Genomic DNA, 27,032 nt, shown 5'->3' on the forward strand with positions numbered 1-27,032 from the left:
TATAAAAAATACAAACTAAACACACAATTTATCAAAAATGAAAATAGAAAACGCAGAACCAAACGCAGTCCAGAGTCTCGCTGCGCGTCCGATTGCGTCTAGGGTTTAAGCTTCTGCTCCTCCTCCACCGATACTGTTTTAACAGCTTGAAACCCTCTTGTTTTCAGTCTTCGCTTCTTCCGACGCTCTCCGATGGCGGAGCGGTCGCCGCGTCATATCCGCCTCGAGGAAGAGATCGATGGCGACCAGGAAGGCACTACCGACTTCGTGTTCTGTCGCATCGGGGAGCCCACGCCCCTGAAGGCTTCTGACTCCCAGTTCGACCTCAAGGATCCACCGTCACGACCTCTCGCCGTATCCGAGCGCTTCCGCGTCATATTTCTGGCCCATTCCGAAGGTGCAAACTCTACTTTACTTTCAGTCCTTGCGTTTTTTGTTCACTTTTCGTGATAGTTCGCTTCCGTAGGGTTCCTGGTGGCTAAGACGAAGGATGTAATCGGGTTGGGGAAGTTGATCAAGGAGAATGGGAAGGGCCCCTGCATTGAAAATTCAAGCATTGTGGATGTAAAGATCGGCAAGGTGTCTCTACTTGCGCTCTCCAATGATTCCTCGGTGCTTGCGGCGGTTGTAGGCAGTGAAATCCAGTTCTTTTATGTGCCATCTCTTGTTAATAATAAGGTTAGAAACCTGATGCCTAGATACTTTAGTTGCTCAAGGATTGATCGCTTTTAGCTGCTGCCATGCTACGGTTTAAATGTGTTACTTACGAACCTCAAATTGGAATGATGAAAATAATATCTCCCATATGATGTAGTGTTATCTTATTATTATTATTAATTCTTGTCGACATTATCATCATAACAAGCTAACATGTAAACCTTTTCTGAAGGCATGATGAAATTTTAGTTCTCTAGGGGACCAACAATCATATATGTGGCTGTTTATGCTGTTACTTGTTGATGCTACTGTATATACCGCTTTAGAGCCTAATGCATAGATTTGCATGTGGAAATGTATTTTTTTCCTCCTAACGAGATGGTAGATGCTTAATTTTAAGCAATGTGGTGTTGTGGGATAACAATGGTATTGAAGGAATTTTCTTTGGGGGGTATGATTTCAATAGGCTGATGTGGTGAAGCAATATCCCAAATTCTAACAGCCTGTGGCTGTTGTTTTCCTCCTGGGAGTTAAAACCAAAGGCCTGCTGCCCCATTTTAATGTGTACAAAGGTGAATATTATCTTGTGGCAATGATATTGAGAAAAAAAATAAACCATTGGAAATGTTTATCCTATTAAGTTTGCATTTATCAACTTTTACTTCAATTTTTACTAAGCAATTAGTTTGCACAAGGAGATATTTTAATCCCTTCTCTTTTAAAATTTGTAATTTAAAGTTGCAAGAAATTATAATCAAAATATACTTTCACTAAGAATATTAGCTATAATCTGCTTAGTTGTGGTTAATCACATAAATAACATCTGAATATTTCTTTTATTTAATGTTCTTACTGATGATGACAAGACATTTACTTAGTTCATTTAGATTGAGCCACAGAATGCTAATGTTCATAATTCAGGAAAAACCAAATTTAGGCTATTTAGCGTTCAAGTTCTGCATTGCACTAATATAGAATCTTCTCATTTACAAATAAGTATCTATTTCACCATTCTGATTGGGTGCACTTTACACAGAAGATCATTCTAGTTAATGGCTTAGAAGATCATTCTAGTTAATGGCTCTGGTAAGGTTGTAAGAATCTCACGTTGTTGGCACCACTACAAAATATCTTCCATTCTAGATCGTCTATTAAAGTTCATCAACTATTTTGTTTGTTGAATTATTATTTTTAATTATTCATTACTTTATATTTATATCCTTTTTTGAGAATTTAGAATTTAATTTAGTATACAATTTTGCACATATATATTTATTGTCTTGATATTAGTCATTAGATAGACTTTAATCATCATTTTTTTAATTTTAAATTTTGAAAACATTTCTGTGTAGGAAGATAAACCTTCTTTTTTATGTTCAATGAGAGATTCTCGCACAATCAAGGACTTCAAATGGCAAAAAAAATCTCAAAAATCTTATGTTGTTCTTGCAAGCGATGGTTTACTTTGTTATGGTCGCATAAAAGAGCCCCTGAAGGCTGCCATGGAAAATATTGATGCAGGTTCCCTCTTTTCATTGCAAAATTGCTAGATGATTTAATATTGAGTTGCAATTTTTGACAATGTAGAAAAATATAATTTCTCCCTGATTCTTTAAAATTTCTTGAAAATTTCACACTTCTATACTGTGTTTGTAGGCTGCCAACTTTGATGGAAGACGTTCAGAAAATGCTCGCCTAGCTAACAGGCTAAATAATATACAATAATAACTTATGCCCTAACCAAATAATTAATCATATCATGGATGAATAGCATATGATAGTGTACATGTCCTTTTGAATACATCATTTCATTATTGGCTATAAAGAAATCCGGATTCTCCAACATGTTTATTTACTAGACTGAGCTGATTGAAATATGAGATTTGTTGATTCTCGACATTTGATCTTTTGCTGCCTACCACTTGCCTCCCCTTTCTTCCTATTTCTCCCACTTAATCTTATTTTTTTCTACTCAGACCATTGATCTCTCTCTCCCTCTCTATGTAAAGAACCCCTTATTGTGAGGTCAACTGCCCCATTTTTGTTTTATTTCAATGTTTTATAAGGTCATCCTTGAGACCTTATATGATTGCAAGGTCATTCCTGGAGAAAGCTTAACTATCCAATATAAGTCAGTAGTGTTGGATATACGCCTCAAACATAGTATCAATAGAAAGAAAATATATATGACTCCTAAAATTAAGTGGTGGAAGTTAAATGATGGGAAGCAAAGTATATTTTAAAGAGAAGGTAGGAGTACAAACATTAGGTGAAATATACGGTGATTCTAATACGACATGTGATAAGATGATATCAAAGTTGAAAATAATAGTTAAGAATGTACTCGGTGAGTCAAAGAGACATGCACCACTAAGTAAGGAATTTTGATAGTGAAATGAGAAAGTACAAGAGAAAGTAACGGAAAAACGAATAGCCTATAAGGAATTATATATTTGTAAGAACGAGGAAAACTTAAAAAAATATACAATAGAAAAAAAAGAAGCTAAGAAAGTAGTGAATGAAGCATAGAATGAACCTTTTGAACGATTATATCAAAAATTGGATATAAAAGAAGGGGAAAGAGACATTTATAGAATAGCTAAAGTGGTCTTCTCCAAATAAAAATGTATTAAAGATGAATGTACTAGGGTACTAGTAAACGATGGAGAAATAAATGAGTAGTGGATGAGATATTTTCATCAACATTTTAATGAAGATTTAGGTGATCAACTTAACTTAGGTAATTTAAGTAGGTCAAATAAGCATAGAAATTTAATTTTTTATCGTAGAATTCAAACTTTAGAAGTAGAATAAGTTTTAAATGGGATGCACAATGGAAAATTTGTTGGACTAGATGATATTCCGATAGAGGTATGGAAGTGCCTAGGAAAACAAGGTATTGAATGACCTATAAAATTATTTAACATGATATTGAAAACGAAAAAATATCTGATCAATAGAGGATAAGTATTCTAGTTATCTTATATAAGAATAAGGGAGATGTACAAAATTGTGCAAACTATAGAGGTATTAAACTAATGAGTCATACCCTGAAACTTTATGGAAAAATAATACAAAAAAGATTAAGGAAGGAGACCTTGGTGTCCGAAAATTAATTTGGGTTAATGTTTGGAAGGTCGACAATAGAAGCTATACATCTTCTTAGACAATTAATTGAAAAATATCGGGAGCAAAAATAAGATCTACACATGGTATTCATTGATTTAGAAAAAACTTATGATAAAGTTTTAAGAGAAATTATACGGAGAATTTTAGAAAAGAGAGGTGTTAGCGCAACATATATTGAACGACCAAACTAAAAACTTCAGGCGGAGTAATTGAAATATTTCCAATAAAAATAGGGTTGCATTAAGAATCAGTTCTAAATCCCTATTTTTTTTACACTAATTATAGATGAACTCATTTGAAGGGGAGCTTTGGCGCAACGGTAAAGTTGTTGTCATGTGACCAAAAGGTCACGGGTTCGAATCCTGGAAACAGTCTCTTGCAAAAAGCAGGATAAGGTTGTGTACAATGGATCCTTCTCCGGGACCTCGCATGGCGGGAGCTTCGTGCAACGGGTTGCCCTTTTTTATGGACGAACTCATTGACTGTGTACACAGTACCGTGGTGCATGTTGTTTGCAGATGATATTGTTTTGGTAGATGAGACACGTGAAAGAGTAAATGCTAAACTAGAATTTTGGTGGGAAACACTAGAAGGGAAAGGTTTTAGGCTTAGTAGAATAAAGACAGAATATATGAAATTTAAGTTTAGCTACTTAATGAGACAATTGTTAAGATAGGAGATGATAAGTTGCTTGGAACCGAGTTTTTAAATATTTAGGATCATTTTTACAAAACGATGGAGGGATTGAGAGATATGTCTTACACAGAATACAAGTTGGATGGTTGAAATGGTGGATAACGTCGAGTGTCTTATGTGACTGAGAAGTATTTCTAAATTTAAAGAAAGTTCTACAAAATCGTTGTGAGATCTGTTATGTTATAGAGTTGAATGTTGGGCTATGACTCGAGCACATGAGTAGAAGATGAGAGTTGCGGAGATGAAGATGTTAAGATGGATGTGTGGACATACGAGGATGGATAGAATAAGAAATGAGAGCATTAGAGAGAAAGTTGGAGTTGCGAGGAAAAAATCCGAGATACACGTTTAAGATAGTACGGGCATATACTTAGACGACCAATAAATGCTCCAGTTAGGCGATGTGAAACTATGACAAACACATATATCAAACGAGGAAGAGGAAGACCCAAGAAAGACTTGGTTAGCAACAATAAAACAAGATAAAATTTATTTAAGTATAGATGATGATATAGTAGGAGATAGAGCTAATGACGTAAAAGGATTTATTTAGCTGACCCCACCTAGTGGGATAAGACTTGATTGTTGTTGTTGGTCAATGTTTTATAAATTGGACTAATGGGTTGACCCATATCTTATTTCTGTTGAATGTTTCTTTGTTTATTTTGATCTGCCACATCATGTACATATCTGACAATTATTACCATATGAAACTAAATTGTTTTTAAACACATTCATTTATATTTGATTTACAATATTGCAATTTGTTTAGAAACGCAGAATACGAATTTAGATATGATTGTGTTTGATTTTCCTTGTTGTATTGATAGTTGATTGGAGCGCAGATGGCGATTTCATTGCTGTTGCAAAAAAGAGTAGTGTAAGCATATTTTCATCTGATTTTAAAGAGAAAATTTGCATGTCCCTATTCGTCCAATCATGGTCAGATGCTGAATGTGAGAGCGTAAGAGGTATGCTCCCCTATATTTTATTGTTTTTGCATTGTCTTTGAACTTGAGTTTGGTAAATTTGTCCTTTCTTGGTGAGCAAATATGGTGTTTTAAAATACTGATTACATCTCAATGGGTAGTAGGTCTGTGCTTTGGATGTTGCTTTATTCTGTCTTTTTTTCTTTCAAACGACGGTTTATCATTTTGAATCTTGATTAACATTATATATACTTCAGTGTACATTTGGTTCAAAGCATTCATGTGTTGTTACGCACCCTCCTTTTGATCATGATATGGAAAGACCCACTCAACATGGGATTTGACTCAGTTAAAATAAACCATCCAGATAGTCTCATATAGCTGGAAGTGCGTTAAACATTATTTATTTTATGTCTTTGATTCATCTTCTATCCATTCCATAATTAGTTAAACCAAATAACATAAATTTGTGTAGCCAATTTAATCTCATCTGGTTATTCAGTCATTTCCATAGAATGTCGAGTCTCTTTTTGTGAAATAAGAATATTCTTTCTATACTAAATTCTTATTTCCAAGTTCCCAGAGCACTTCTCTGACTTCTCAGATTCTCCTATCATTTCTATTTCAGAAGTGGTGTTATTTATTCTGAAGTTTTTTACTGTTTGATAACAGGGTAAAAGCACGCATTTTGAGAGATTAGCTATTAATACCATCTCTCCACTGTCTTGCCAATTTCGGTAGCTTGTAAGCCTATAAAGATTATCATCCCTTTATTCTGATTAAGCATGCACTAGTTTCTTACTGATGGGTACTATAATTTTTTTATATTTATGGATTTCATAAACCATATAGTTGTGACAGTGAGCTAACTGCCATACCTGGATGAGGAACAATTGAATTGGAGTGGCTTTTATGCTTATGTTTATACTTTATTTCTAATATATACCAAGTCTAACCTCCATATACATCCCCCTACATAATACATATACTCTATGGATTAAACCTTCTTCCATGTAGTTCTTAACTTCTGTAACGGTTTGTTTAGAATTCTTTCTGCACATGCTTCAGTTTCCTTTGCAACTGCTTCTGTTTATGACACATGTTGTTTGTATTATTCTTGTGCTTTTAATGTGTCAAATTTCAGTAATTAAAATAATCATTGGCCTCAAAGCTGAAAACATGACATGTTCTTTTAATCACCCAGTGGATTCTGTTGAATGGATACATGATGATAGTATCATTACTGGAAGCATTAGAGTCAATGCAGATGGGAGCGAGGAGGGTTACATGGTTCAGGTGATCAGCAGTGGGGCAAAAAAATTTACCGAGGTCAGTGTTGGTAATTTAACCACATGCAAGATTGATGGCTGGTTATCATGTATTGCAATATTCTGGTTTTATTTTTTGGTGGTCATCTTCTCTAATAGAAGAAAGACAAAAAGGCTCTTTATTTAGAGGATCTGAGAGTTGTTTATCCTTTGAAAATAATTTCTTCATGTAATCTACGTGTTGGATAGAGTATTATATGCATCACCAATCTATCACTCGTGCAAATGATGTGTCTTATCCTTGGGGTAGATTTTTAAACTAAATTGCTAGGACATCTTGAGTTGGGTTTCTCTTGGAAATGATGATTTGATTTAGTGTAATAAAGAACTATCTTATTTGCTGTCGCCAAGAGAACAATGTATTGAAACATATTTACCAAACTGGTCAATAACAATATTGGTAAGTTAAAATACCTCACCAATACTAGATACGGGATTCATTTTTTTGCTATCCTAGCTAGTCAATTTTTAAATCCTTTGCTGGACATGTAAGTTCAAACCTCATTGATATCTCAAAGGTGCTTCTGGTACTATTAGAGCTCACTTACAAGTTGTCAAATAAGCAGGCATTTTTGCAAAAAATATACCTATTTTTTGAGCTTCCCAAAAAAATCCTCCCTACTTTGCAATTTCGTGAAAGACATGCCTAATTTTGAGTTTTCTAAAAAATCCTCCCTACTTTATTTTGGCTGAAGCCTCGTAGTTTGTCACTCTGCAAACTCAAAATACCACTTAATCAGTAAAGTAAACCATTTTTTTTCCAATTATTTTGATAGCTGACTTTTATTTTGGACAAAAATGATACCATGGGTTTGTAAGAACAAGAGGTAACTCTTTTTCTTTTCTTCTTTTTTGAGTTGAAATGTCCTCTAAAGGAATTTTGACCAAAAATTCCTAGATGGTTCAAATCCTATTGTTTTGATTAGAAAATCATACCAAAGGCTTTTTAGGAGTATCAAATTTCAGGTTAAGGTGTTTTATAGTTGAAATGAGCCATTAATGAGATTTGCCAAAATCTCCTTTGGGGGTTATTCTAAACTTAAAAATGGTTTGGACACTCCACTTGAGACTCCTAGTAAGTCTTCTGGGATTTTCAGTAAAGGGTAACATCCTTAGAGTGTTATTTTCAACTTTAAAATGAACTTTGCAACTGAAAAGTATTTGAACACTCCACTTGTGACACCTTGGAAGCCTTTCAGGATTTTTCCTTGAATTCCTCTAACCCAAAGGTTTCTCTATGAATCCACTTGAACCTATAATTTTTTCAAAAAGATTAATCTGTCCCTAAAGCCGCACTGCAGTATTTGCTTATTTATGCAATTTTGTTTTTCCAAGAAAAGCATTTTGTTACTTCTTAATTTGTTTCATGTATAGTCTTGAGGATATCCTATATATACATACAACAACAACTAAGCCTTTATCGCACTAAGTGAAGTAAGTATGGATCCTTCTATGCCATTGAGTTTGATCCCCTACTATATGCTCATCTATATTTAAATTAATTTTATCTTATATATATATATATATATGATAATATCTAACTGTTTCTTTGTTTGTTTATTTTGCAGAGTTCTTGTAATCCAGTGGTCATTTCCTTTCCTTGTTTATTTGAAGGTATTTTGGATGATGTTTTGCCAGCTGGAGCTGGACCCTATTTGCTCTTGAGCTATTTGGATCGTTGGTATGGTTTATATTTAAGCTATTATCACTTACTATAAGATTAAGTTTTATAGTTTGTACAACTTTTTCTAGATGTTTTTATTAATCTTTTCTATCTAGCTGTTTGGCATTTTGACTTGGTTTACGCCTACGATACAAAGACATAAATGTTGTTTTTTCTCCCCAAGCCCTATTTTTTATAAAGGAAACAAGGTTGCTAGGATTACTAAGCTCCATAATTTGTGACGATCCTAGCGTGAAATTATTTCCAGATGAATGGGAAATTTTATTTCTAGAAAAATGCTTTAAATCAGTGGACAAACTTATTTATTATACTGAAATTCTTCTCAAAATGCTGCAATTTAGTTCCTAGTTTCTTGTCATATATTTGTGGGATAGCATGATAATAGGGAATTGTGGAAATTAGTGCAACCATTATATCAATGTTATACAAAATTGATGTTGCTAGTGATGTAGCGTCTTTGCAAAGCTAATAAAATTTTCATGGCTGATCCCATGTTTCAAAAGTTGAATGCATAAGTTGTTTTAAGATTTTTCTCTAACAAAATTTTTTGGGTTATTACCAATTTATGTTTGTGGTAATAATTAACTAGTGTATAATAATTATGATGCACTTTGGCATATTTTTGAACTTTGCAAGTATATTCATGCTAAAAAGTATCTGAAGGTGTAAAATTAAAATTAATATTTTTGTGGGATATTTCCCGGGACCCCGCATACCGGGCTGCCCTTTTTATTTTTGTGGGATATTTATTGTTATTATGTCTTAAAGAAATGTCTTTCTCATATACTAGGAATTATGAATCTTGAACCTATTTCAACTATATTTTGTGCTTCTTCAGGGTCCAATCTAATTTAAGTATATGTAGTTTGAGGTCCAAGTGTTGTGGTTAATGGCCATATACTTCTGATTATTGACTGATTTTTTAGTGTGATTTGTATACTTCCTATTATCTTTTGCATCACAATATTGAACACTATACTTACTACAATACCCTGACTGTATCTTTATCAATATTTGAGGTTTATTTATTTCTCTTCATAATATCTACTGTTAGTCCGATCTATGGTATCAAAGAAAGTTCATGAGAAGTAAGACTTCTGTTGTAGAAATATTTAAGATCGTGCAAACTGTGCTGATCTACCACAATATTACACACTTCTCAATTGGTAGGTCACACACACACACACACACACACACACACTTTTTAGTTACATAATTGTTCTTAACCACGTTAAAATTTGTTGTTGAACATCTATGTCAACTATCATTACTAAAAACTTTTCGCCTAGGGGGCTTCTTCTCACTTCAAATAAAAAGAACATTGATCAGCATGTTGTTCTGGTAAAGGATACAATGGATGAGTACTATCGGAGGGAGGTGTCATGGCTTGAGTTTCAAAATGACAAGTATAAACCTTCTATTGGTCTACAAGGTGAAATTTTCAATTTAAGTTTCACTGTTGTTGCAAACTTGTTGCCCTTTCTATCCTTCTGGTAAACATCATATTTGTTTTTTATAAATCTTAACCAGCTGTTTCTTGTACTTATGCATCATGCTAAGTATGTGCTTGTCCATCAGTTGCAAATTATATTGAACATCTGTCAGCAAGTGCTTTCTATTAGTGCTTCCTTCTGTCATGTTCATTGTTATTTAGGGTTCTTTAATAGTTGAATGCATTCAACAAGGTTGTCAAATTCAGCTTCATAATCATTTTGATTGATTTTTGAATTATCAATTGCATGAATCGTGGATTATAAGGTTCTGTTAAAGCAGAAATAGATTTTTATGTCACCTTGGACCACTTTTTACATGCAAAAGTAGTATATAAAAACAATATAATACCATATTTGCTAGCATAATATTATTATTTGAGCATATTAATGACGATTTGTAAGGAAAAACATATCAAATATTATTTCTTCTCATTTAAAATTAAGATGAAATGGACCAAGTATTTCATCTTTCATTGTTATGGACAATAGGATAGTTTTTTTTTTTTTTTTGATAATCTAGGTGTTTGGGCTTTCGCCCAACTAATTTGGAGGTAGACGACCTTCTCCCTTGGTTCATCATTAAGTGTAAGTCTTAATTGCATTTCAATGGTTGAATAGTTGTATGAAGACAATTCATTTTTTATTCTATTCTTGATATCAACCCTGAGTCTATTGATGGAGCATCTTTACATTTTATGTTGAATATGATACATTATTCCACAAGAACAACTTTAATTGACTAATATGGTAACTAGCAATGGAGCATATGCTAGCTCAGACTCAAGCTGCAAAATATGCACATCAGTCATGTTCAACTTGTTGCATAATATAATGACATGAAAAATTCCCATAGACTTTTAAGTTATAAGTATGTCATTTTTAAGTAGAGGTTGGAGGAATTATATTTATGAGCTTTTAATGTAAAGGATGAAATGATTCTTGATGGTTTGAATCATTATAAAGTATTGTTCTATTTTCATTACATTTATCTTTATGAATGATATTATTTGTATAACATTTTTCTCTTCCAGAAAATGGTGAAGACAATCTGATATTGGGGTTTGGTATCGATAAGATTTCCCTATATGAGAAAGTTGAAGTACAGGTTGACACAGAATTTAAAGAACTATCACCATATTGCATCCTTTTTTGTCTTACGTGTGAAGGGAAGCTTGCCATGTTCCATGTTGCAAGGTAGAGGTCTAGTGTATGATTATTAAGTAGATTGTCTTGAGATTGTTGACTTTTCATTAATGGTTCCTTCTTATTTAGAATTTCAGATACTTCTGATCTTCCTCAACCCTCCATTCCTCCAATGGATGTGCCACTGGAGGATGAGTTATTTTCAAACACTTCCAAAATCAAGAATGGTACAGATGATCTAATACCAATTGACAGGTCAAAACAGATTTCTTATGAAAGCGCTTCTTTTCCTGAAGGTATGAGATGATGCAAAAGCAAAGCAATAATATATTGGTTTTTACAAGATTTCTAGATAATTATTTAATGCTGTAAATTGAGTTTTAGCAATTATATAGATTTTCTTGATAAAAACAATGAACTGTAAAACCAGGTGATGAATTGAAAGATGGAGGAAACAAAAATTTACCTGAGTTTCCTAGAGTCAACACCCAACTTGGTAAGGGGGATGAAAGAGGTGGCGTTTCATTTCATAGGCAATCCATAGGTTACCCTCAACAGACAACCCAGCTTTCCACAAACTTGTCTTCAAAAAATGGACCTGACTCAGTCATTGATAGAACATCTACAGCAGCAGAAACTGTTTCTTCCTCGAGAACCCAAGTGCAAGTTCCTCTCCTTGTTGGTAACATGTCGAGCGAAACTGCTGCGACCAAGAAAAATGAAGCAAAAGGTTTGGTCAAAGGTGTAGGTCAGGTTGCAGTTCCTACATCCAGTTTTCAAAGTGGTGGTTTTTTCAGTTCGAGAAGTATCAACACAAATTCTTCATCATTGGCTTCAGGCACAATTTTCAGTGATTCCGGCGACAAGTTACCGTCAGGACTGGGACAAACACCCGTTTCTTCTCGAAGTAGCATTTCATTTAATCTTCCATCAGTCAGTGCTCCCATTTTAAAAGGAACTGGAGGACCGCCATCTATGATACTCTCTTCAAGCAAAGATGCTCGCAGTGAAGCGCAGACAACTTTTCTGAATAAATCATCTAATGCTGAAGCAGCTGCTGCCACCTCCTTTTCATCACAAGAAAGTTCTGGAATAGGCAAAATTACATTTTCTAAGCAACAACCTTCCTTTTCCAATTTAAGAACTTCAAAGCAATTGCAGATGTCGGATTCTGAACCAGAGCTGGTGAAACAATATAATAATGTATGATATCATCATCTTTTTCCTTTCTTCAGTATCTTGAATTTATTAATTGAAATAAAAATATATTGGCACTTTTATATGAAAGTTCTTAGCTTGGCTTATCCTTGTATCCCATACTGAACATGATTGCAAAAAAATGCTTATGTTTTATAATATTGTACTACTATCTCAAATTGTAAACTTCAACCACTGCTAATCATATTTCATGTTGGTTAAAACTTTTACATAGAGTTTGGTGGTTGCCGTTGAATAGGGACACCACCTCAATTTTTTTTCTCATTTTGTCATTTCCTTGTAAGTATTTTTACCAAAAATTGCTTGGTCTAGTGGTAAGTGACCTAGATATGGAGATGGTAAGTGACCTAGATATGGAGATCTTTCAGCTAAAGGTTGGGATTTGAATTTGTATGATGGCATTGTTAGGAGGGGTTAATCTTGTTGCTTCCGCCTCGAATAGGGAATACACCTCATTCAAAACCAAAAAAGGAATATAAGTATTATTTTTTTTATTCTTCCTGGCAACTCTAGCACTCTCATTTGTGCTGCATTATCTTTTTGTATGTTTTGATTCCTAATGGCTCAAAACTCTTCATATGAATAATATTTTGGTTTTAAGTCTTCATCACAATGGATTGGTGGTGTTCTAATATCAAAATGTGAACCATGCATATCATTGGGTACCTTTTGTACCCAAGACATGAGAGTGTCTGTATTGAAACAAGCATTATTTTTCTTGTTAATCAACTTGTATGCCGTATAACTAAAGTTAATGACTGTTTATGTTTTCTGCTTCATAATTGTCTGTCCTATGCGTTGGTCTTTTCTAATCCTTGCCTATGCCTATCTGTGCTGGGTTAGAATGGCAGATGGGCTCTTCTTCTGCTGCTTTTCCTCTTGTAGTATGTCGTTTTCCCCATTCTTGCCTATGATGTATGTGGTTTAGGAAATTGGAACCTTTCTGTTTAATTGCATTTGCAATTGTCTTACAGACTGTATTTACATTTTAATCACTTAAGTCGCTTCCTTGGCAATCCTTGTGTTGCTCACTAGATTTTTTGAGTTCTTGACTTGCCATTGACTTTTACAATTCCTTACTCAACTCTGTAAACTATGAGTTTTTGTGGTTCCTTAGACTTTTGATTCAGCACACACAATGGTCTAGCTCGATAGCAAGCCTACTACAAGTAGCAGGAGGAAATGCCCCCTACTTAGAGGCAGAGGAGCGTAGAAAAGAAACAACAATTTGTCCTGTCATTGTCAGTAACTGTTGTGTTTTTAAGAGTTGTTTTTAACTCCTTCGTTCTCCTTTTCTTGTTATTAACAACGTTTATCATGACTATTTGCATCTTGAATCCTTGATATCCAGTCTATCTCTATTTTTTTATTAAAAAGGGCAGCCCGGTGCACGAAGCTCCCGCCATGCGGGGTCCCGGGAAGGATCCATTATACGCAGCCTTACCCTGCTTTTTGCAAGAGGCTGTTTTCAGGATTCGAACGCGTGACCTTTTGGTCACAAACTATCTCTGTTTTTTATTAAAATTAAATTTATCATGATTATTTGCATCTTGAATCCTTGATATCCAGTCTATCTCTATTTTTCATTAAAATTAAATTCTTCATCATTTCTATCAGCCCATTTATTTAACATTGAGAAAAATAAAATATATTTGTTTATCCATCTTTTATTTTGCAAGCTAAGGCTATTGAGCTTGCACTACTCGTACCCAGTGCTATACTTGTACTCCTTAGTATTGCTTACATGTAGATGAACTGCCTAACATTCCTTATTTATCCACAGAACATTTGTGTACTGGACGATATGAATTGGTACACCATTCTCCCTTTACATTTAGAATGTTGAGTACAAGATGGAAATCTTAATTGGATGACATCTATGGCATATATCAGTACCAGATATGCTAGTTTCATATCCATTTTTAGGTATATTTGTCATCCATTGTTTTTCCGGGTTAATGTACAGAAACAACCTTTCTACTTTTGTGAGGGAGTACAATCCATAGATCTTGTATTGGCAAGAACTTTCTGTGTTTCTCTGCTCTTTAATTTTAGTATGTGGTATTGCGTAAGCTGTGCAAGTTCAATTTTAAGTGTGCAATCTCAGTTTTCTAAAATGATAGAAAACTGGCCAACTGGCAAAACTGAAATCAAATGTATAATGAACTTGGTTTCTGGTTTGTGATCAATGCTACAATGTGTCACTATTATTAAGGCAACCATCATTGAATTAAGATTTAGTAAAAAAAAGTACTATCTAATTTTTGTTGTTAGGCTACCCTTCTTAGATCTCATAGTTCCTGTACCGTCTGGAGCCACGTGCAGTTGAGTATGTGCCCAAGGAACTTCATGGATCCCTTCTAGAAATTAGCATATATGTGATTAATCTGGAGAGTCATACATGCATGCACTCAACAATAAGAGAGAAACAAGGATCATAATCAGCATAGTCATAAGTGGGTCTGTTACATGGGTCTTTTCCTTAAAATTGAACTGTATTCAAGACTATAGAAAATAGGAATGTAAATCTTCAACTACATTCAATTAAGTAAAACCAAATTTGTAGGCTGTTTTGGTTTTGATGCATCATTGAACTGATCAACTTCCTGGATGGGTCAGTCTTTAACAGCTCCATAGAAAATGCATGTGTGCCATGTAAACCTTATCCTCATCAACAATTTGTTGACACTATTTTAAGCAAGCAGACTTGCAAGTTTAAAATTACGCTATCCACTTAATCATCAAAAATTTTCTGATCAGGTGAAAGAGATGGCCAGGGAACTTGATAATATGTTGGAGCTGATTGAACAAGAAGGGGGATTTCGGGATGCTTGCACTATCTTTCAGCAAAGTGCAGTTCTAGTGCTTGAGGAAGGTCTGAAAAATCTATCAGAGACATTAAAGATACGCAAGGTATCATTTTCATTTCTTTTTCTGATGGTTTTTCAAATGACATTATGTGCGCTTTATCTTACATTTTCAAACTCTGTTAAACCATTTTGTTATTGTAGAGATATGCAGAGGACGCACTCATGGAAGTTCAAAATCTTCAGAGAAAGATGCTACAAGGCATGTGATTTATTGTTTGCAGTCATATTTCTGAACCTGATTCTCATACATTTTCTTGACATTCTTATTAAGAAACGAATGGTCCAAATTTTTGTGGCCATATTCTTGACAAGACCAAATGGGTTGGGTCACCAGCTATTTGGCTTGGCTTGTCATGCTCTGTTGTGTCGCATCACAAATGAGCATGGTTGGATTGTGGCTGCACTTGAGTTGGGGTGAACCAGGCTTTGATCTGCTCCAAATTTGGCTGTATTTTGCATTTTTTTTCCTTCTAAAAAATAAGCTTGTCTGGCACAAACCAGCCTGCAGGCCAAGTTGACTAGCCATGAATCCATTTTGATTTTACATTTAAAGAAAAAGTTTGTTTTCTTTTCAAGTTTCTTTTTAATTTCAAAACTTATAGTTTAAGATTATTTCTTATGGTTTTTATTTCTTTTCTTTTTAAATTCTTTTTAATTTTTGAATGTTAATTAATTTTAATAATTACATGATATTTTAAAGATACTAAAAATATCTGAGCCCAACGAGCTGTGCCTGCCCAAGTGTGACATGACAAGCACTGGGTTGGGCCAAGCTCAGCCCAAAAATATGCATTCCTATCTGGCTGGGCTTAGGCATGTCAACTAGACAAGATGATGCAATCAGAGTAATTAGAGACTATTGAAATATTGTATATTGTTTTGTGTTATTTCGCTAAGAAACTGGTAATACATTTATAATTTTCAGATTCAATTAAGTTGATTCCTGCATTCCTTGCAGTTTTTTTTTCTAAATAAACTCAAGTAGAGAGCGAGATTTTGAGACAACCATCTATGCTTATCTTTTTCTATTTTCAGTCCTAAAGTTGAATAGCATACAATTATGTTAGTCTTGTTGATAATGCTGAATCACAGGCTTATATATCTGAAATTATATGCTCAATTAATTTGTAACTAAAGTTATGCTCACTACTCTTTGGCAATTCACATAAGCCTTTGCATGATAATTTGTTTAAATGATGCTCACATAAAACAAGAAATTGAAAATTGAATCAATGGGTTAAAATTATTTGAGTATTCTTTTAGGACCAAAAGGGATTTAGATATCTCCACAATGAGATGATATTATCCACTTTGGACCTAAGCCCTCATGATTTTATTTTTGGGTTATACCCAAAAGGCCTCATACCAATGGAGCCAATGGAGATATCTTTCCCTTATAAATCTATGATGTTTCTCATGTATTTTCGATGTGGGATTTTGTTTGCAACCTTGCAATCTGACAATTCCCTCTCAAATGAAGGACCACGCTTCCCACGTCCGATCCTCGACCCACTAGGTCTTCTTGCACCTCGGTCCACTCGACTTACTAGAACTTCCTGTCTGGTGTCTAATCCTCTTGATTCGGACATGGGAGCCCCCACTTCCTTTGTTCGAGGTCAATATTCTACTTACATGGTTCAATTAGACTATAGCTCTTGTGCAGACTCGGCGGTTAGACCTTTTGGCATTCCGGGCCCTGATACCAATTGTTAGGACAAAAGGAATTTTGATATCTCCACAATGACATGATGTTGTCCACTTTGGGCCTAATCCCTCATGGTTTTATTTTTGGACTCTACCCAAAATGCCTCATACCATACCAATGGAGATATCTTTTCTTTATAAATCTATGATCTTTCCCATGTATTTTCAATGTGGGACTTTGTTTGCAACCTTGCAACCCAACATATTCTTCTGGCAATTATGAAGTGTTGGTGCAACGGGGTCGGCAAGAGGGGAGGGGTGAATTGCCTGCAATAAGAAAATACTCTCCTCGATCTTTCAACTCTAAAATAGCAATAATAAAATAATAACAAATAAAATAAAAGAAACAGAAAATAAGAGACTCAGCAATTTGACTTGGTTACAACCTAGATGGTTGTTAATCCAAGGTGGTTGAAAAAACGCACTATGAATCTCCTTCTCTGAAGGCGGAGAAGCCTTTTACACTCTTAAAGAGCTCAAGAGTTGCTAGGAAATTGAATACAGAGTTGAATAAATAATTCCTAGCTCCAGGGGCCTTTATATAGCTCTTGGATATCCTATCTCGAGTCTTGAGGGCGCCTCCAAAGGGGTTGAGGGCGCCTCCAAGTGGATAAGCGGATAAAGTTTTATCCGTTCGTTAACGGGCAGTTTGACCAGCTGAGGGCACCCTCAAGGGCATTGAGGGCGCTCTCAATGCCGTTGAGGGCACCCTCACTCTGGTGAGGACAGAGACGCCTCCAACGACTGTTGAGGGCACCTTCAGCTGATTTTCCAACATTTCTTCACCTTCACTTTAGCTTCCAAAGTTCCAATTGCTTGGGTGATTGCGGCCAATCGAAATAGGGCTCATCCGAACTCAATTTCCGGCCTTCTCCTTGAGCAGACTTCCGTCCCGGCTTCTCGTCCCTTGAACGTCGCACACGTTCTTCTCGTCTACTGGTGTATTCTTCCGCAGCTCTTTCGTCCTTCGGACGCATCAAGCCCGTCGGCTCTCTCTCCGTGCCGTCCTTCTCGCTAGCTGCGTCTTCCGCTCGACTTCCTACGCTCCTGCACATTTAGACACAGGATCAAAACCAAATAGGATCTAACCTAACTTGGTTGATCATATCAAAATAACCACGGGGACCAACAATCTCCCCCTTTTTGATGTGCATCAACCCAAGTTAAGTTAGGGAAAAAACAGACAAGAAGTAATTTAAAGAAATTACTAAACTAACATTTTAAGCATAAAGATTGCAATAATAGAATTTGTAATTTTCTAGGTAAAAAAAAAACTTGTTCCTATCCATTTTTTTTTTTAAGTACCAATTAAAAAATATTAACTCTCCTTAAACTTGTTCCTATCTCTCCCCCTTTGATCACAGCAAAAACGGGGTAGGAATTTTTCAAAATAAATTCTAAGCTAATAAAGAACTTTAACCTTTAGACAATTTAAACTACATATTTTTGAGAAATTTCCCAAAAAAATGTTTAGAAAAAAAACTTGTTAAAGCATTATCTAATTTCTATTTTTATGATTTATCAGTAAGTTAATTAAATATTTTTATTTCAATATTTTGGCTTCCAGGCAGTGGCGAGGCACTAGGCCTTTTTGGTTATTGGAGCAACAACCACTTTCTTAGACAAAGTCTCATAAAAAAATTGACTGTTTAATTTTTCTTGCTGAAAGCGCTAGCTTACAAAAATTTAATCTAGAAAAGATTTTGGAACCCAGTATAGGTTCCTTCCTACTGGATTAATCAAGTATTTAGGAGGTACATAACTTTTGGGAACTTTTTTAAGTTGCCCCTGATGTTTTCTAATATACCAATTCAACTTTCCATAAATTCTAAGCTTTGATTTTCGAAATTTGTTTGGTTTAAAGCATGCATGATCATTTTTCAAGTTTTCAATTTCAATTTTTAATTTTTCGTTCTCTAATTTTTAGATTATCATATATTTCTAGAGGGCATGCCTTTGCTAAGTTTAATTTTAACTCGTCATTTTCCTTTTCTAATTTAACTAAATCTTTGGTAAGCACTTTAATGAACTGAAAGTACTACTTGGGAGTTAGAGCACGTACCTTACTTACCTCAATTTCTGATGCTCCCCCTTCATCGCAGTTTTCTTCTTCTGATGATCCTCCCCCTTCATCTATGCTCATCTCTGAGCTGGTTTCTTCTTCAATTTGATGGTTGGCCATCAGTGCTAATCCCGAGAAGGTTTCGACTTCAGATTCGGAGAATGAAGATTCATCCCATGTAGCCTTCAGACTCTTGCGTTTAGAGGGCGTCGGTCTTTGGGACTTCTCCTTGTCCCTTTTCTTCAATTTTGGACAGTCATCCTTGATGTGCCCTTCCTCATTGCAGTTGTAGCATTGGGTCGTTCTTCTGTTGCGTTGATGCTTTCTCGACTGCAATCTAAATTTATTAGTCTTAATAAACTTATTTAACTTCCTTACCAATAGCGCCGCTTCAGTTTCATCGATCGACGCTTCGGAGTCGGGATCGTCCATCTCGGCTTGTAGGGCAACATTGAGATTTAACTTCTCTATTTGTTTAGGTTCTGCAATTCGAGACTCGTGAAGTTCAAATGTAGAAAATAAATTTTCTAGCGTACTTACCTTAAAGTCCTTAGAGATGTAGTATGCATCTACTAAGGACGCCCATTCTGGAGTTCTTGAGAAGGCGTTGAGCGCATACCGGATCGAGTCTCGGTTTGTTACCGATTCTTCGAGGTTGTTTAGTTGAGTTATTAGCTTCTTGATTCTTGCTTGGAGTTGCGCTACCTTCTCGCCATTGTTTATTCGGAGATTTGTAAGCCGAGTTCGGAGGATGTCGCGCCTTGCTAACTTCGCTTCTGAGGTGCTTTCGTGAAGCTCTAGGAATTTTTCCCAGAGGTCTTTGGCGGAGTCGTAGCTTCCGATCCGACTTACCTCATGGAGCGACAGAACGCTGAGTAGATGGAACTTTGCCTTTCCGTTGGCCACGAAATCAGCTTGTTTCTTTTTCTTCCAGTTGTATTCTTTCTCGTCTTTAGGGGCTGCAAAACCATATTTCATAACTAAAAGAATATCAAATTCTGTTTTAAAGAATTCCTCCATTCTGCGTTTCCATGTAGCGAAGTCTCCGTCGAATTTCGGGGGATGAATACTTGCACCTGCCATCGTCTTGATCTTGATGCTTCAGTCGACGGTCAGTCCTTCTGAGACGGTCTAGCTCTGATACCACTTGTTGGTGTAGCGGGGCCGGCAAGAGGGGAGGGGTGAATTGCCTGCAATAAGAAAATACCCTCCTCGATCTTTCAACTCTAAAATAGCAATAATAAAATAATAACAAATAAAATAAAAGAAACAGAAAATAAGAGACTTAGCAATTTGACTTGGTTACAACCTAGATGGTTGTTAATCCAAGGCGGTTGAAAAAGCGTACTACGTATCTCCTTCTTTGAAGGCGGAGAAGCCTTTTACACACTTAAAGAGCTCAAGAGTCGCTAGAAAATTGAATACAGAGTTGAATAAATAATTTCTAGCTCCAGGAACCTTTATATAGCTCTTGGAAATCCTATCTCGAGTCTTGAGGGCGCCTTCAAAGGGGTTGAAGGCGCCTCCAAGTGGATAAGCGGATAAAGTTTTATCCGCTCGTTAACGGGCAGTTTGACCGAGCTGAGGGTGCCCTCAAGGGCATTGAGGGTGCCCTCAATGCTGTTAAGGGCGCCCTCAATGCTGTTGAGGGCGAAGGTGCCTCTAACGACTGTTGAGGGCGCCTTCAGCTGATTTTCCAGCATTTTTTCATCTTCACTTTAGCTTTCGAAGTTCCGATTGCTTGGGTGATTGCGGCCAACCGAAATAGGGACCCAATTTCCAGCCTTCTCCTCGAGCAGGCTTTCGCCTCGGCTTCTCGTCCCTCGAACGTCGCGCACGTTCTTCTCGTCCACTGGTGTACTCTTCCGCAGCTCTTTCGTCCTTCGGACGCACCGAGCCCATCGACTCCCTCCCCGTGCCGTCCTTCTCACTAGCTGCGTTTTCCACTCGACTTTCTGCGCTCCTAAGCTCTTGCACACTTAGACACAGAGATCAAAACCAAACAGGACTTAACCTAACTTGGTTGATCACATCAAAACAACCACGGGGACTAACACGAAGGGGAGCCTTGGTGCAACGGTCAAGTTGTTGGCATGTGATCTTGAGGTCACGGGTTCGAATCGCTGAAACAGCCTCTTGCAAAATGCAAGGTAAGGCTGTGTACAATAGACTCAATGTGGTTTGATTCCCTAAGACTATATAGCGGAAGCTTCGTGTACTGGCTATCCTTTTTTATTCTTCCTGTAACTACAGTTTGGTTAAATTGAAATTTTCTTGATATGGGAACTTGTTTTGTTGTTGAAAGGTCTGATGGCAACTAATGAAAAATAATGCTGTGAATCTGTCCACGTATGCTCTATCTAATCATGAGGGTAGAAATTGTTCAGATTGTTACCAAATATCTTAGTATTTAACAATCCTTTTGAATGCAAGAATATCTGTGTTTCGTCTTTTATATTACCATGTTTTTTCATTATCATTGTCAGTGACTGAAAATTTCTTACACTTTGTATTTTTTGTTCTTTCAGTTTCAGCTAAGCAAGTTTACATGGCGGATATAGTTAAACAAGCTTCTAGTACCCAGTATTGGGATATGTGGAGCCGTCAGAAGTTGAGTCCTGAGGTTGAACAAAAGCAGCAAAATATCCGGAAGGCACACCAGGTCTATCTTACAGCTAAAAATTTCTTCATACGTTTAAGATACTGATGGTTTGTTTCTTTATTTTTAGAATTTGACAAACCAGCTTATACAATTGGAGAAACATTTCAATAATGTTGAGATTAGCAAATTTGGTGGAAGTGATACAATTTCTGCTGGCCAAAGAGCTTTTCACAGTAACCTGAGACAATCAAGGTATGAGTAAGCCATGGGAGGAAACTCGGTGCCATCTTCAGTTTCTGTTTGTTTTGGTCTTTCATGTGCAGTATTTCTTATAGCATATTCCTGCATCACTGTGATAAGTCAATTTTCTCTTTTGTTCTCTGCAGGAAATGTTGTTTTTTGTATATTGCATAGTTGCTTATGATCATCCTATGATTACATTGCCATCTCCCATTTAAGATATTTGCTAAAGAATTATTATTCATTTTCTGCATAATTAACAATCTCCACATGGTAAACTCTATTAGAGATGGTGTGTTTTGCAGGCATAGTCAATCTTTGCATAGTGTTTGTAACACATTAAACTCACAGTTAGCAGCAGCCGAGCAGCTATCTGAACGTCTTAGAAAGCAGATGGATTTGCTTAAGCTAAATGATACTTCAACTAGAAGAACTGGTGTAGCAAGGGAATTGTTAGAATCAATTGGTCTTGCTGGTGAAGACATCACTTTGAAATCTCCAATTGGCAAAAATCCTTTTCATACTCCAGATTCTATGAAGAGAATTTCCTTCATTGATACTTCTAGTGAGGGACGTCTCACGAGAGCTTCAACAAGTGCTTTATCAAACATTGAGCCAGGAACTACAAGAAGGAGAAGAGAATCTCTGGAAAAAGTTAGTACACAACTTATGTCTTTCTGAATTTGCATTTTTTTCGGTGTCTAATTGAATCAAAATAGTGCTTATTCATGTGCTCCATCAATTTCAGCTAATTCATTTTGAATTTGCCTTTCTCCCAGTTGGTTTATCCTACTTTCAGCTTCTGATAATGTCATTTTGTCTTGAATTGGATATTTCACATCAATAGAATGCACATCTTTTTGCTTTGATTCTACATCTGCAAGTGTATTGTAAGCAATGAACAAGTCTCCTTTTGGTGCAAGTTTGATGTGTCATCTTCTTGGAGGTTATTATTCATCTTGGCATGTAATTTTTGTTGCAGGGAACAATATTTACATTTAGAAGCCAGAATAAGGTCAAGTATAAGAGATTTCCAATAGATATATATTCTATAAATCAAATGGTAAAACAGACCCTATAATGCATCTAGTTGATGATACAAAGGTGCATGTCAATAAAATAATATTTTCATCATGCTTGTAAATTTCAGTTTTAGTTACCAGAACAATACGTAATGGAATTAATATAAATTGTGAGCAAATGTGACTTGCCATATTTGTTGTCCAGTGTCATGTATCCATTCTCCATCTGACTCAGGCACACATATCTCACAAGGATCTATTAGCTTTGTGCAATGCAGATAATTGATTGCACTTGTAGGCCTGTTAACAGTTTATGAAATCAATGTGCTGGCTGGAAGTCCAGAATTTTCTTTTCTAGTTTATCTTACTGAAAGTTGATTCATGTTAGAGTTTGGAGATACCGTACCTCAAATCCTTTGAGTAAAAGTCAGTTTAATTTGTATTGTTTCAGATGTTTGGCCTTTTGTATCCACCAATGGATTGAGGTTATTTCGAATTGCTATAATGTACCTGGTCCATTGTTCTCTCTTTCAACTTTAAATTTCAAATTCTAGTTGTTGAAGTAATCTTAATCGTGTATTGAAGTTTTAGAGCAATACATATATACCATTGATTGCATATATTGTGTTGTCAAACAATAGTATTATTTCAAGGTGATTTGCTTAATGCAGAGCCGGACTTGCTTTGAGCCTTCAAAGACGGTTGTGAAAAGAATGACTCAACAAGAAAGTGTCAAAATTGATGTTGGCAATCCCTTCCAGACAGCTAAGAAAGAATTTGATTCTAAACTTGAGATGTATGCCATAATCCAGCAGAAAGCCACTGGAAACTCGTCGTCTTCAACTGATTCCATCAGTAAGGTTCAGCCAGAAGGTTACGCTGTGAGCAAAGGTATGACAGTCAATCATTTCATAATCAACTTGTGCCACTTGGTTTCATTTGTACACCTTCACCTGGATCTTTGCTCTGATGATATCCTTTTTTTCTATTTCTGTAGATGTTTATGTGAAACCCTCTAAGCAGGCCTCTAATTTGCCAACTAGTTCTGTTTTTAAATGGGCCAACGAACCATCTGGAATACCACAAACATTAGTGTCAAAGCCTTATCCTGTTGAAGATGGAAAGAAAATTGTTATTCCAACATCAGTCACATCACCTCAAAAATCTTCTCTTTATGGATCTGGGTCATCACAAATTCCAGAGTTGATATCTCGTCCTATGGAAGGGTTACCTAAAAGCACTATGACATCAACTCCATCTTTATTTAATCGCACTTCAAATGTTCCAAAGGAGAGTATTGTACCAATGAAATCTGTTTCACCACTTCCAACAGTGCCTAATCTCCAGATGGAAGCACCTAAACCTGTGACAACATCTTTAAATCTTGTAAGTGATTTATCAGCTACCAAGAGTACATCAACAGTGGAGAAAGAACAAGGAAACAAACAATCAGATCCCAAGCCTTCCGGGGAAGGCTGGACTTTAAAATTACCAGGAAGCATTCTGCAGTCTGCAGCCTCTCCACAAAAGTCTTCTGCACTATCAACCAAGAGTAATGCATTTTATTTCTCTACAATGTCAACTTCTACATCTTCTGATGTAGGACAAAGGAATCATACAGAGAAAACAACAAACAATGAGCAATTCAGTGTATCTGCACCTAACTTGCAGACCAAGATGGTAGCTTCACAGATTCCATCATCAACATTTGCATTGTCAGCTCCTTCAGCATCAGGTTCTTCTGCATTCACTATGCCTTCCTTACCAACATTTGGAGGATCATCTCCATTCCAGGCTAAAACAGTAGGAGAAACTCGTTTAGCTCATTCAGCATCAGTGTCTACCTCAACTTCTGCTCAGTTTACTTCCTCTTCCCAATCCCAACCATTGGGTTCAAAAACTGATCCTCCATTAACAGCAAGTGAAGGTTTCCAATTTTCACTATCACAACCAATTGAGGTCAATTCAAAATCAGAACCAACCATACCACAAGCTAGCTCACATGACCAGGCTACATCAAAAATTGAACCACTAACATCGCAAGTTCCTGCAAATATGGGTTTGACTGGATCAAGTATGACAAAAGAAGTGAGCTCTGTTCCAATGGTTGGTAATTTGATTCCAGCTTCAACTACTCGAACTGAGGAAGGATCTGCTGTTGAACATCTTGCAATCACCAAAGCAACAGAAAGCAACAATCAATTGGATGCTAACTCAATCCAAGAAGAGGAAATGGAAGAGGAGGTTTCTGATGCAAGTAATGAACTCAACTTGGGAGCCCTTAGTGGATTTGGACTTGGACCATCTTCTTTTTCAAGCACTCCCAAGCCTAACCCATTTGGCAGCAATTTTCTTGTTGGCAATGCAAGCACTGTGGGCTCTGCGCCAGCACTGACAACTCAACCGGGTCAGCTTTTCCGGCCTCCATCTTTTAGCCTCCCAACAGCTAAAAATGTATCACCATCACTATCAGGTAGCCCAACTGGGATATCAAGTGGTATTACAAATGTGTATAGTGGCTTTGGGAAACCATCACAAATTGGTGCAGCACAGCCGGCACTTGGATCAGTATTGAGTAGTAATACTAATGCATTAAGTGGTTTTGGGCAACCATCACAAATTGGTGCAGCACAGCAGGCTCTTGGATCAGTTCTTGGTACTTTTGGAGAATCACGACAGCTAGGTCCTGGTGGATTTGGTGGTGGGTTCGCAAATGTAGGTACAAGTGGTGGAGCTTCAAGTGGATTTTCTGGAAATATTGCCGGAGGTGGTTTTGCAGCTCTTGCTTCTCAAGGAGGCGGCTTTGCTGGTGCTACTGGAGGAGGTTTTGCTGCTGCTGGTTTTGGTACCGGTGGATTTGCTGGTGCTTCTGCAGGAGGTTTTGCTGCTGCCGCCTCCAGTACTAGTGGATTTGCTGCTGCTGCCTCTAGTGGCAGTGGTGGTTTTGCTGGTGCAGGTACTGGAGGAGGATTCACTAGCTTAAATCCTACAATAGGTGGTTTTGGTGGTGCCGCTTCTCAAGGCAGTGGTTTTGGAGGAACTAGTTTTGGTGGTGCGTTAACAGACTTTGCATTTATACTAAAACATATATATATGATTGAATTTTATCCCTCACATTTTCTGTCGTCATTTATGGAATGCTTTTACATTCTAATTTGTTTAACTAAATCTCAACTCAGTTTTAGCTTTCTTGCTCTGGAACACAGATGAATGTAACATGTCTTTTCCATTTCACAATAACACATTATATATGGCATTGTCTATTGATTGATCGGTCTTTAGGAGTATGTATCCCTGATAACACGAAATTTGTTTTATATGCTCTTAAATTAAATAGGTTTATCAAACTTCAAAATGTCAATCTGGTTTATCTGTTTCTCTTCTTGTGTATACTATTTTAGATTTCAGTAATAGACAAAGTTATCAACTAGATCGTCATGAAATTACTTTTTCAAGAGAGTATTTCACTGTAGGATGCCTGCTCACACCATTTTAGCTCTAATTAAACTGATTATCTTTACTGATATTATGGCTTTGTAGGTGGATTTGGAGCTTTTAACAGTACTCAGGGAGGTGCTTTCTCTGCGTTTGGAGGAAGTGGCTCCACTGGAACAGGAAGGCCACCAGCCGAACTGTTCACTCAGATGAGGAGATGAGTTATTGCTACATATCTCTACAAATTATGAGAACAGGTAATGATCGTTTGTCTCTAAGAATCATGCTTGTTGCTGCTACATTTAGAAAAACTAAAACAAATAAAAATTATTCATATTGAAGTTGCAGGCTCTTTTTCTTGTATCGAAGAAAGAATAGCTTTCTTTTGTTATCATTAAAAGGATGGGTGAGCTATCTTGACAGACAAGCATGGATATCTTTGTATTTTGAGACAAGCGTAGATATCTTATTATTTGAATTTTTGCTAATATCCAGATTCGTATGCTTATAATTTTTGTAGGAAAAGTTTTAATTCACCTTGTCTTTCCTCCAGAATTTCAGAGTTTCAAATTGCTGTCCTGTTACCTTCAATCATTGACAGTGTTGTACTATGAAGGAAATATGGACGTGGCATTATTTTTAGAGTTAAAAAATTGTCACTGTACTATTCCGTTACATAAATAATTGGTGTTAGCTGTAGGGTTTAAACGATAACAGTAGCATTTCAATGTTGTTGATCTCTATTTTGAAAAGCATGTAAAGGTTGAGAATGAATTGAAGTTTCCATTTTAATTTTATATGGAATGTTCCAATTCAATTC

General features: G+C 36.2%; 1 protein-coding gene across 4 annotated transcripts; it reads left to right on the forward strand.

The window, feature by feature from the left end:
• Window positions 1-41: 41 nt before the first annotated feature.
• Window positions 42-26,469, forward strand: LOC122031872 (nuclear pore complex protein NUP214-like). Of its 4 annotated transcripts, XM_042591077.1 has the most exons (19): window positions 42-397; window positions 467-678; window positions 2,010-2,178; window positions 5,313-5,453; window positions 6,616-6,740; window positions 8,308-8,420; window positions 9,713-9,855; window positions 10,948-11,110; window positions 11,189-11,355; window positions 11,490-11,807; window positions 11,898-12,262; window positions 15,038-15,190; window positions 15,289-15,346; window positions 21,442-21,575; window positions 21,643-21,767; window positions 22,061-22,409; window positions 23,449-23,668; window positions 23,775-25,829; window positions 26,318-26,469. In XM_042591077.1, exons 1-19 carry the CDS (start codon window positions 193-195, stop codon window positions 26,431-26,433), a joined length of 5,331 nt encoding a protein of 1,776 aa, XP_042447011.1. In that variant the 5' UTR covers window positions 42-192; the 3' UTR covers window positions 26,434-26,469. The 4 variants fall into 4 exon arrangements, with proteins under 4 accessions (XP_042447011.1, XP_042447001.1, XP_042447019.1 ...); XM_042591067.1 differs by having other exon boundaries at window positions 11,490-12,262; XM_042591085.1 differs by lacking the exon at window positions 42-397 and having other exon boundaries at window positions 544-678; window positions 2,014-2,178; window positions 11,490-12,262.
• The last annotated feature ends 563 nt before the right edge of the window (window positions 26,470-27,032 follow it).

This window comes from Zingiber officinale, chromosome 1A (assembly GCF_018446385.1).
Source record: "Zingiber officinale cultivar Zhangliang chromosome 1A, Zo_v1.1, whole genome shotgun sequence".
In the NCBI taxonomy this organism is placed as follows: domain Eukaryota; kingdom Viridiplantae; phylum Streptophyta; class Magnoliopsida; order Zingiberales; family Zingiberaceae; genus Zingiber; species Zingiber officinale.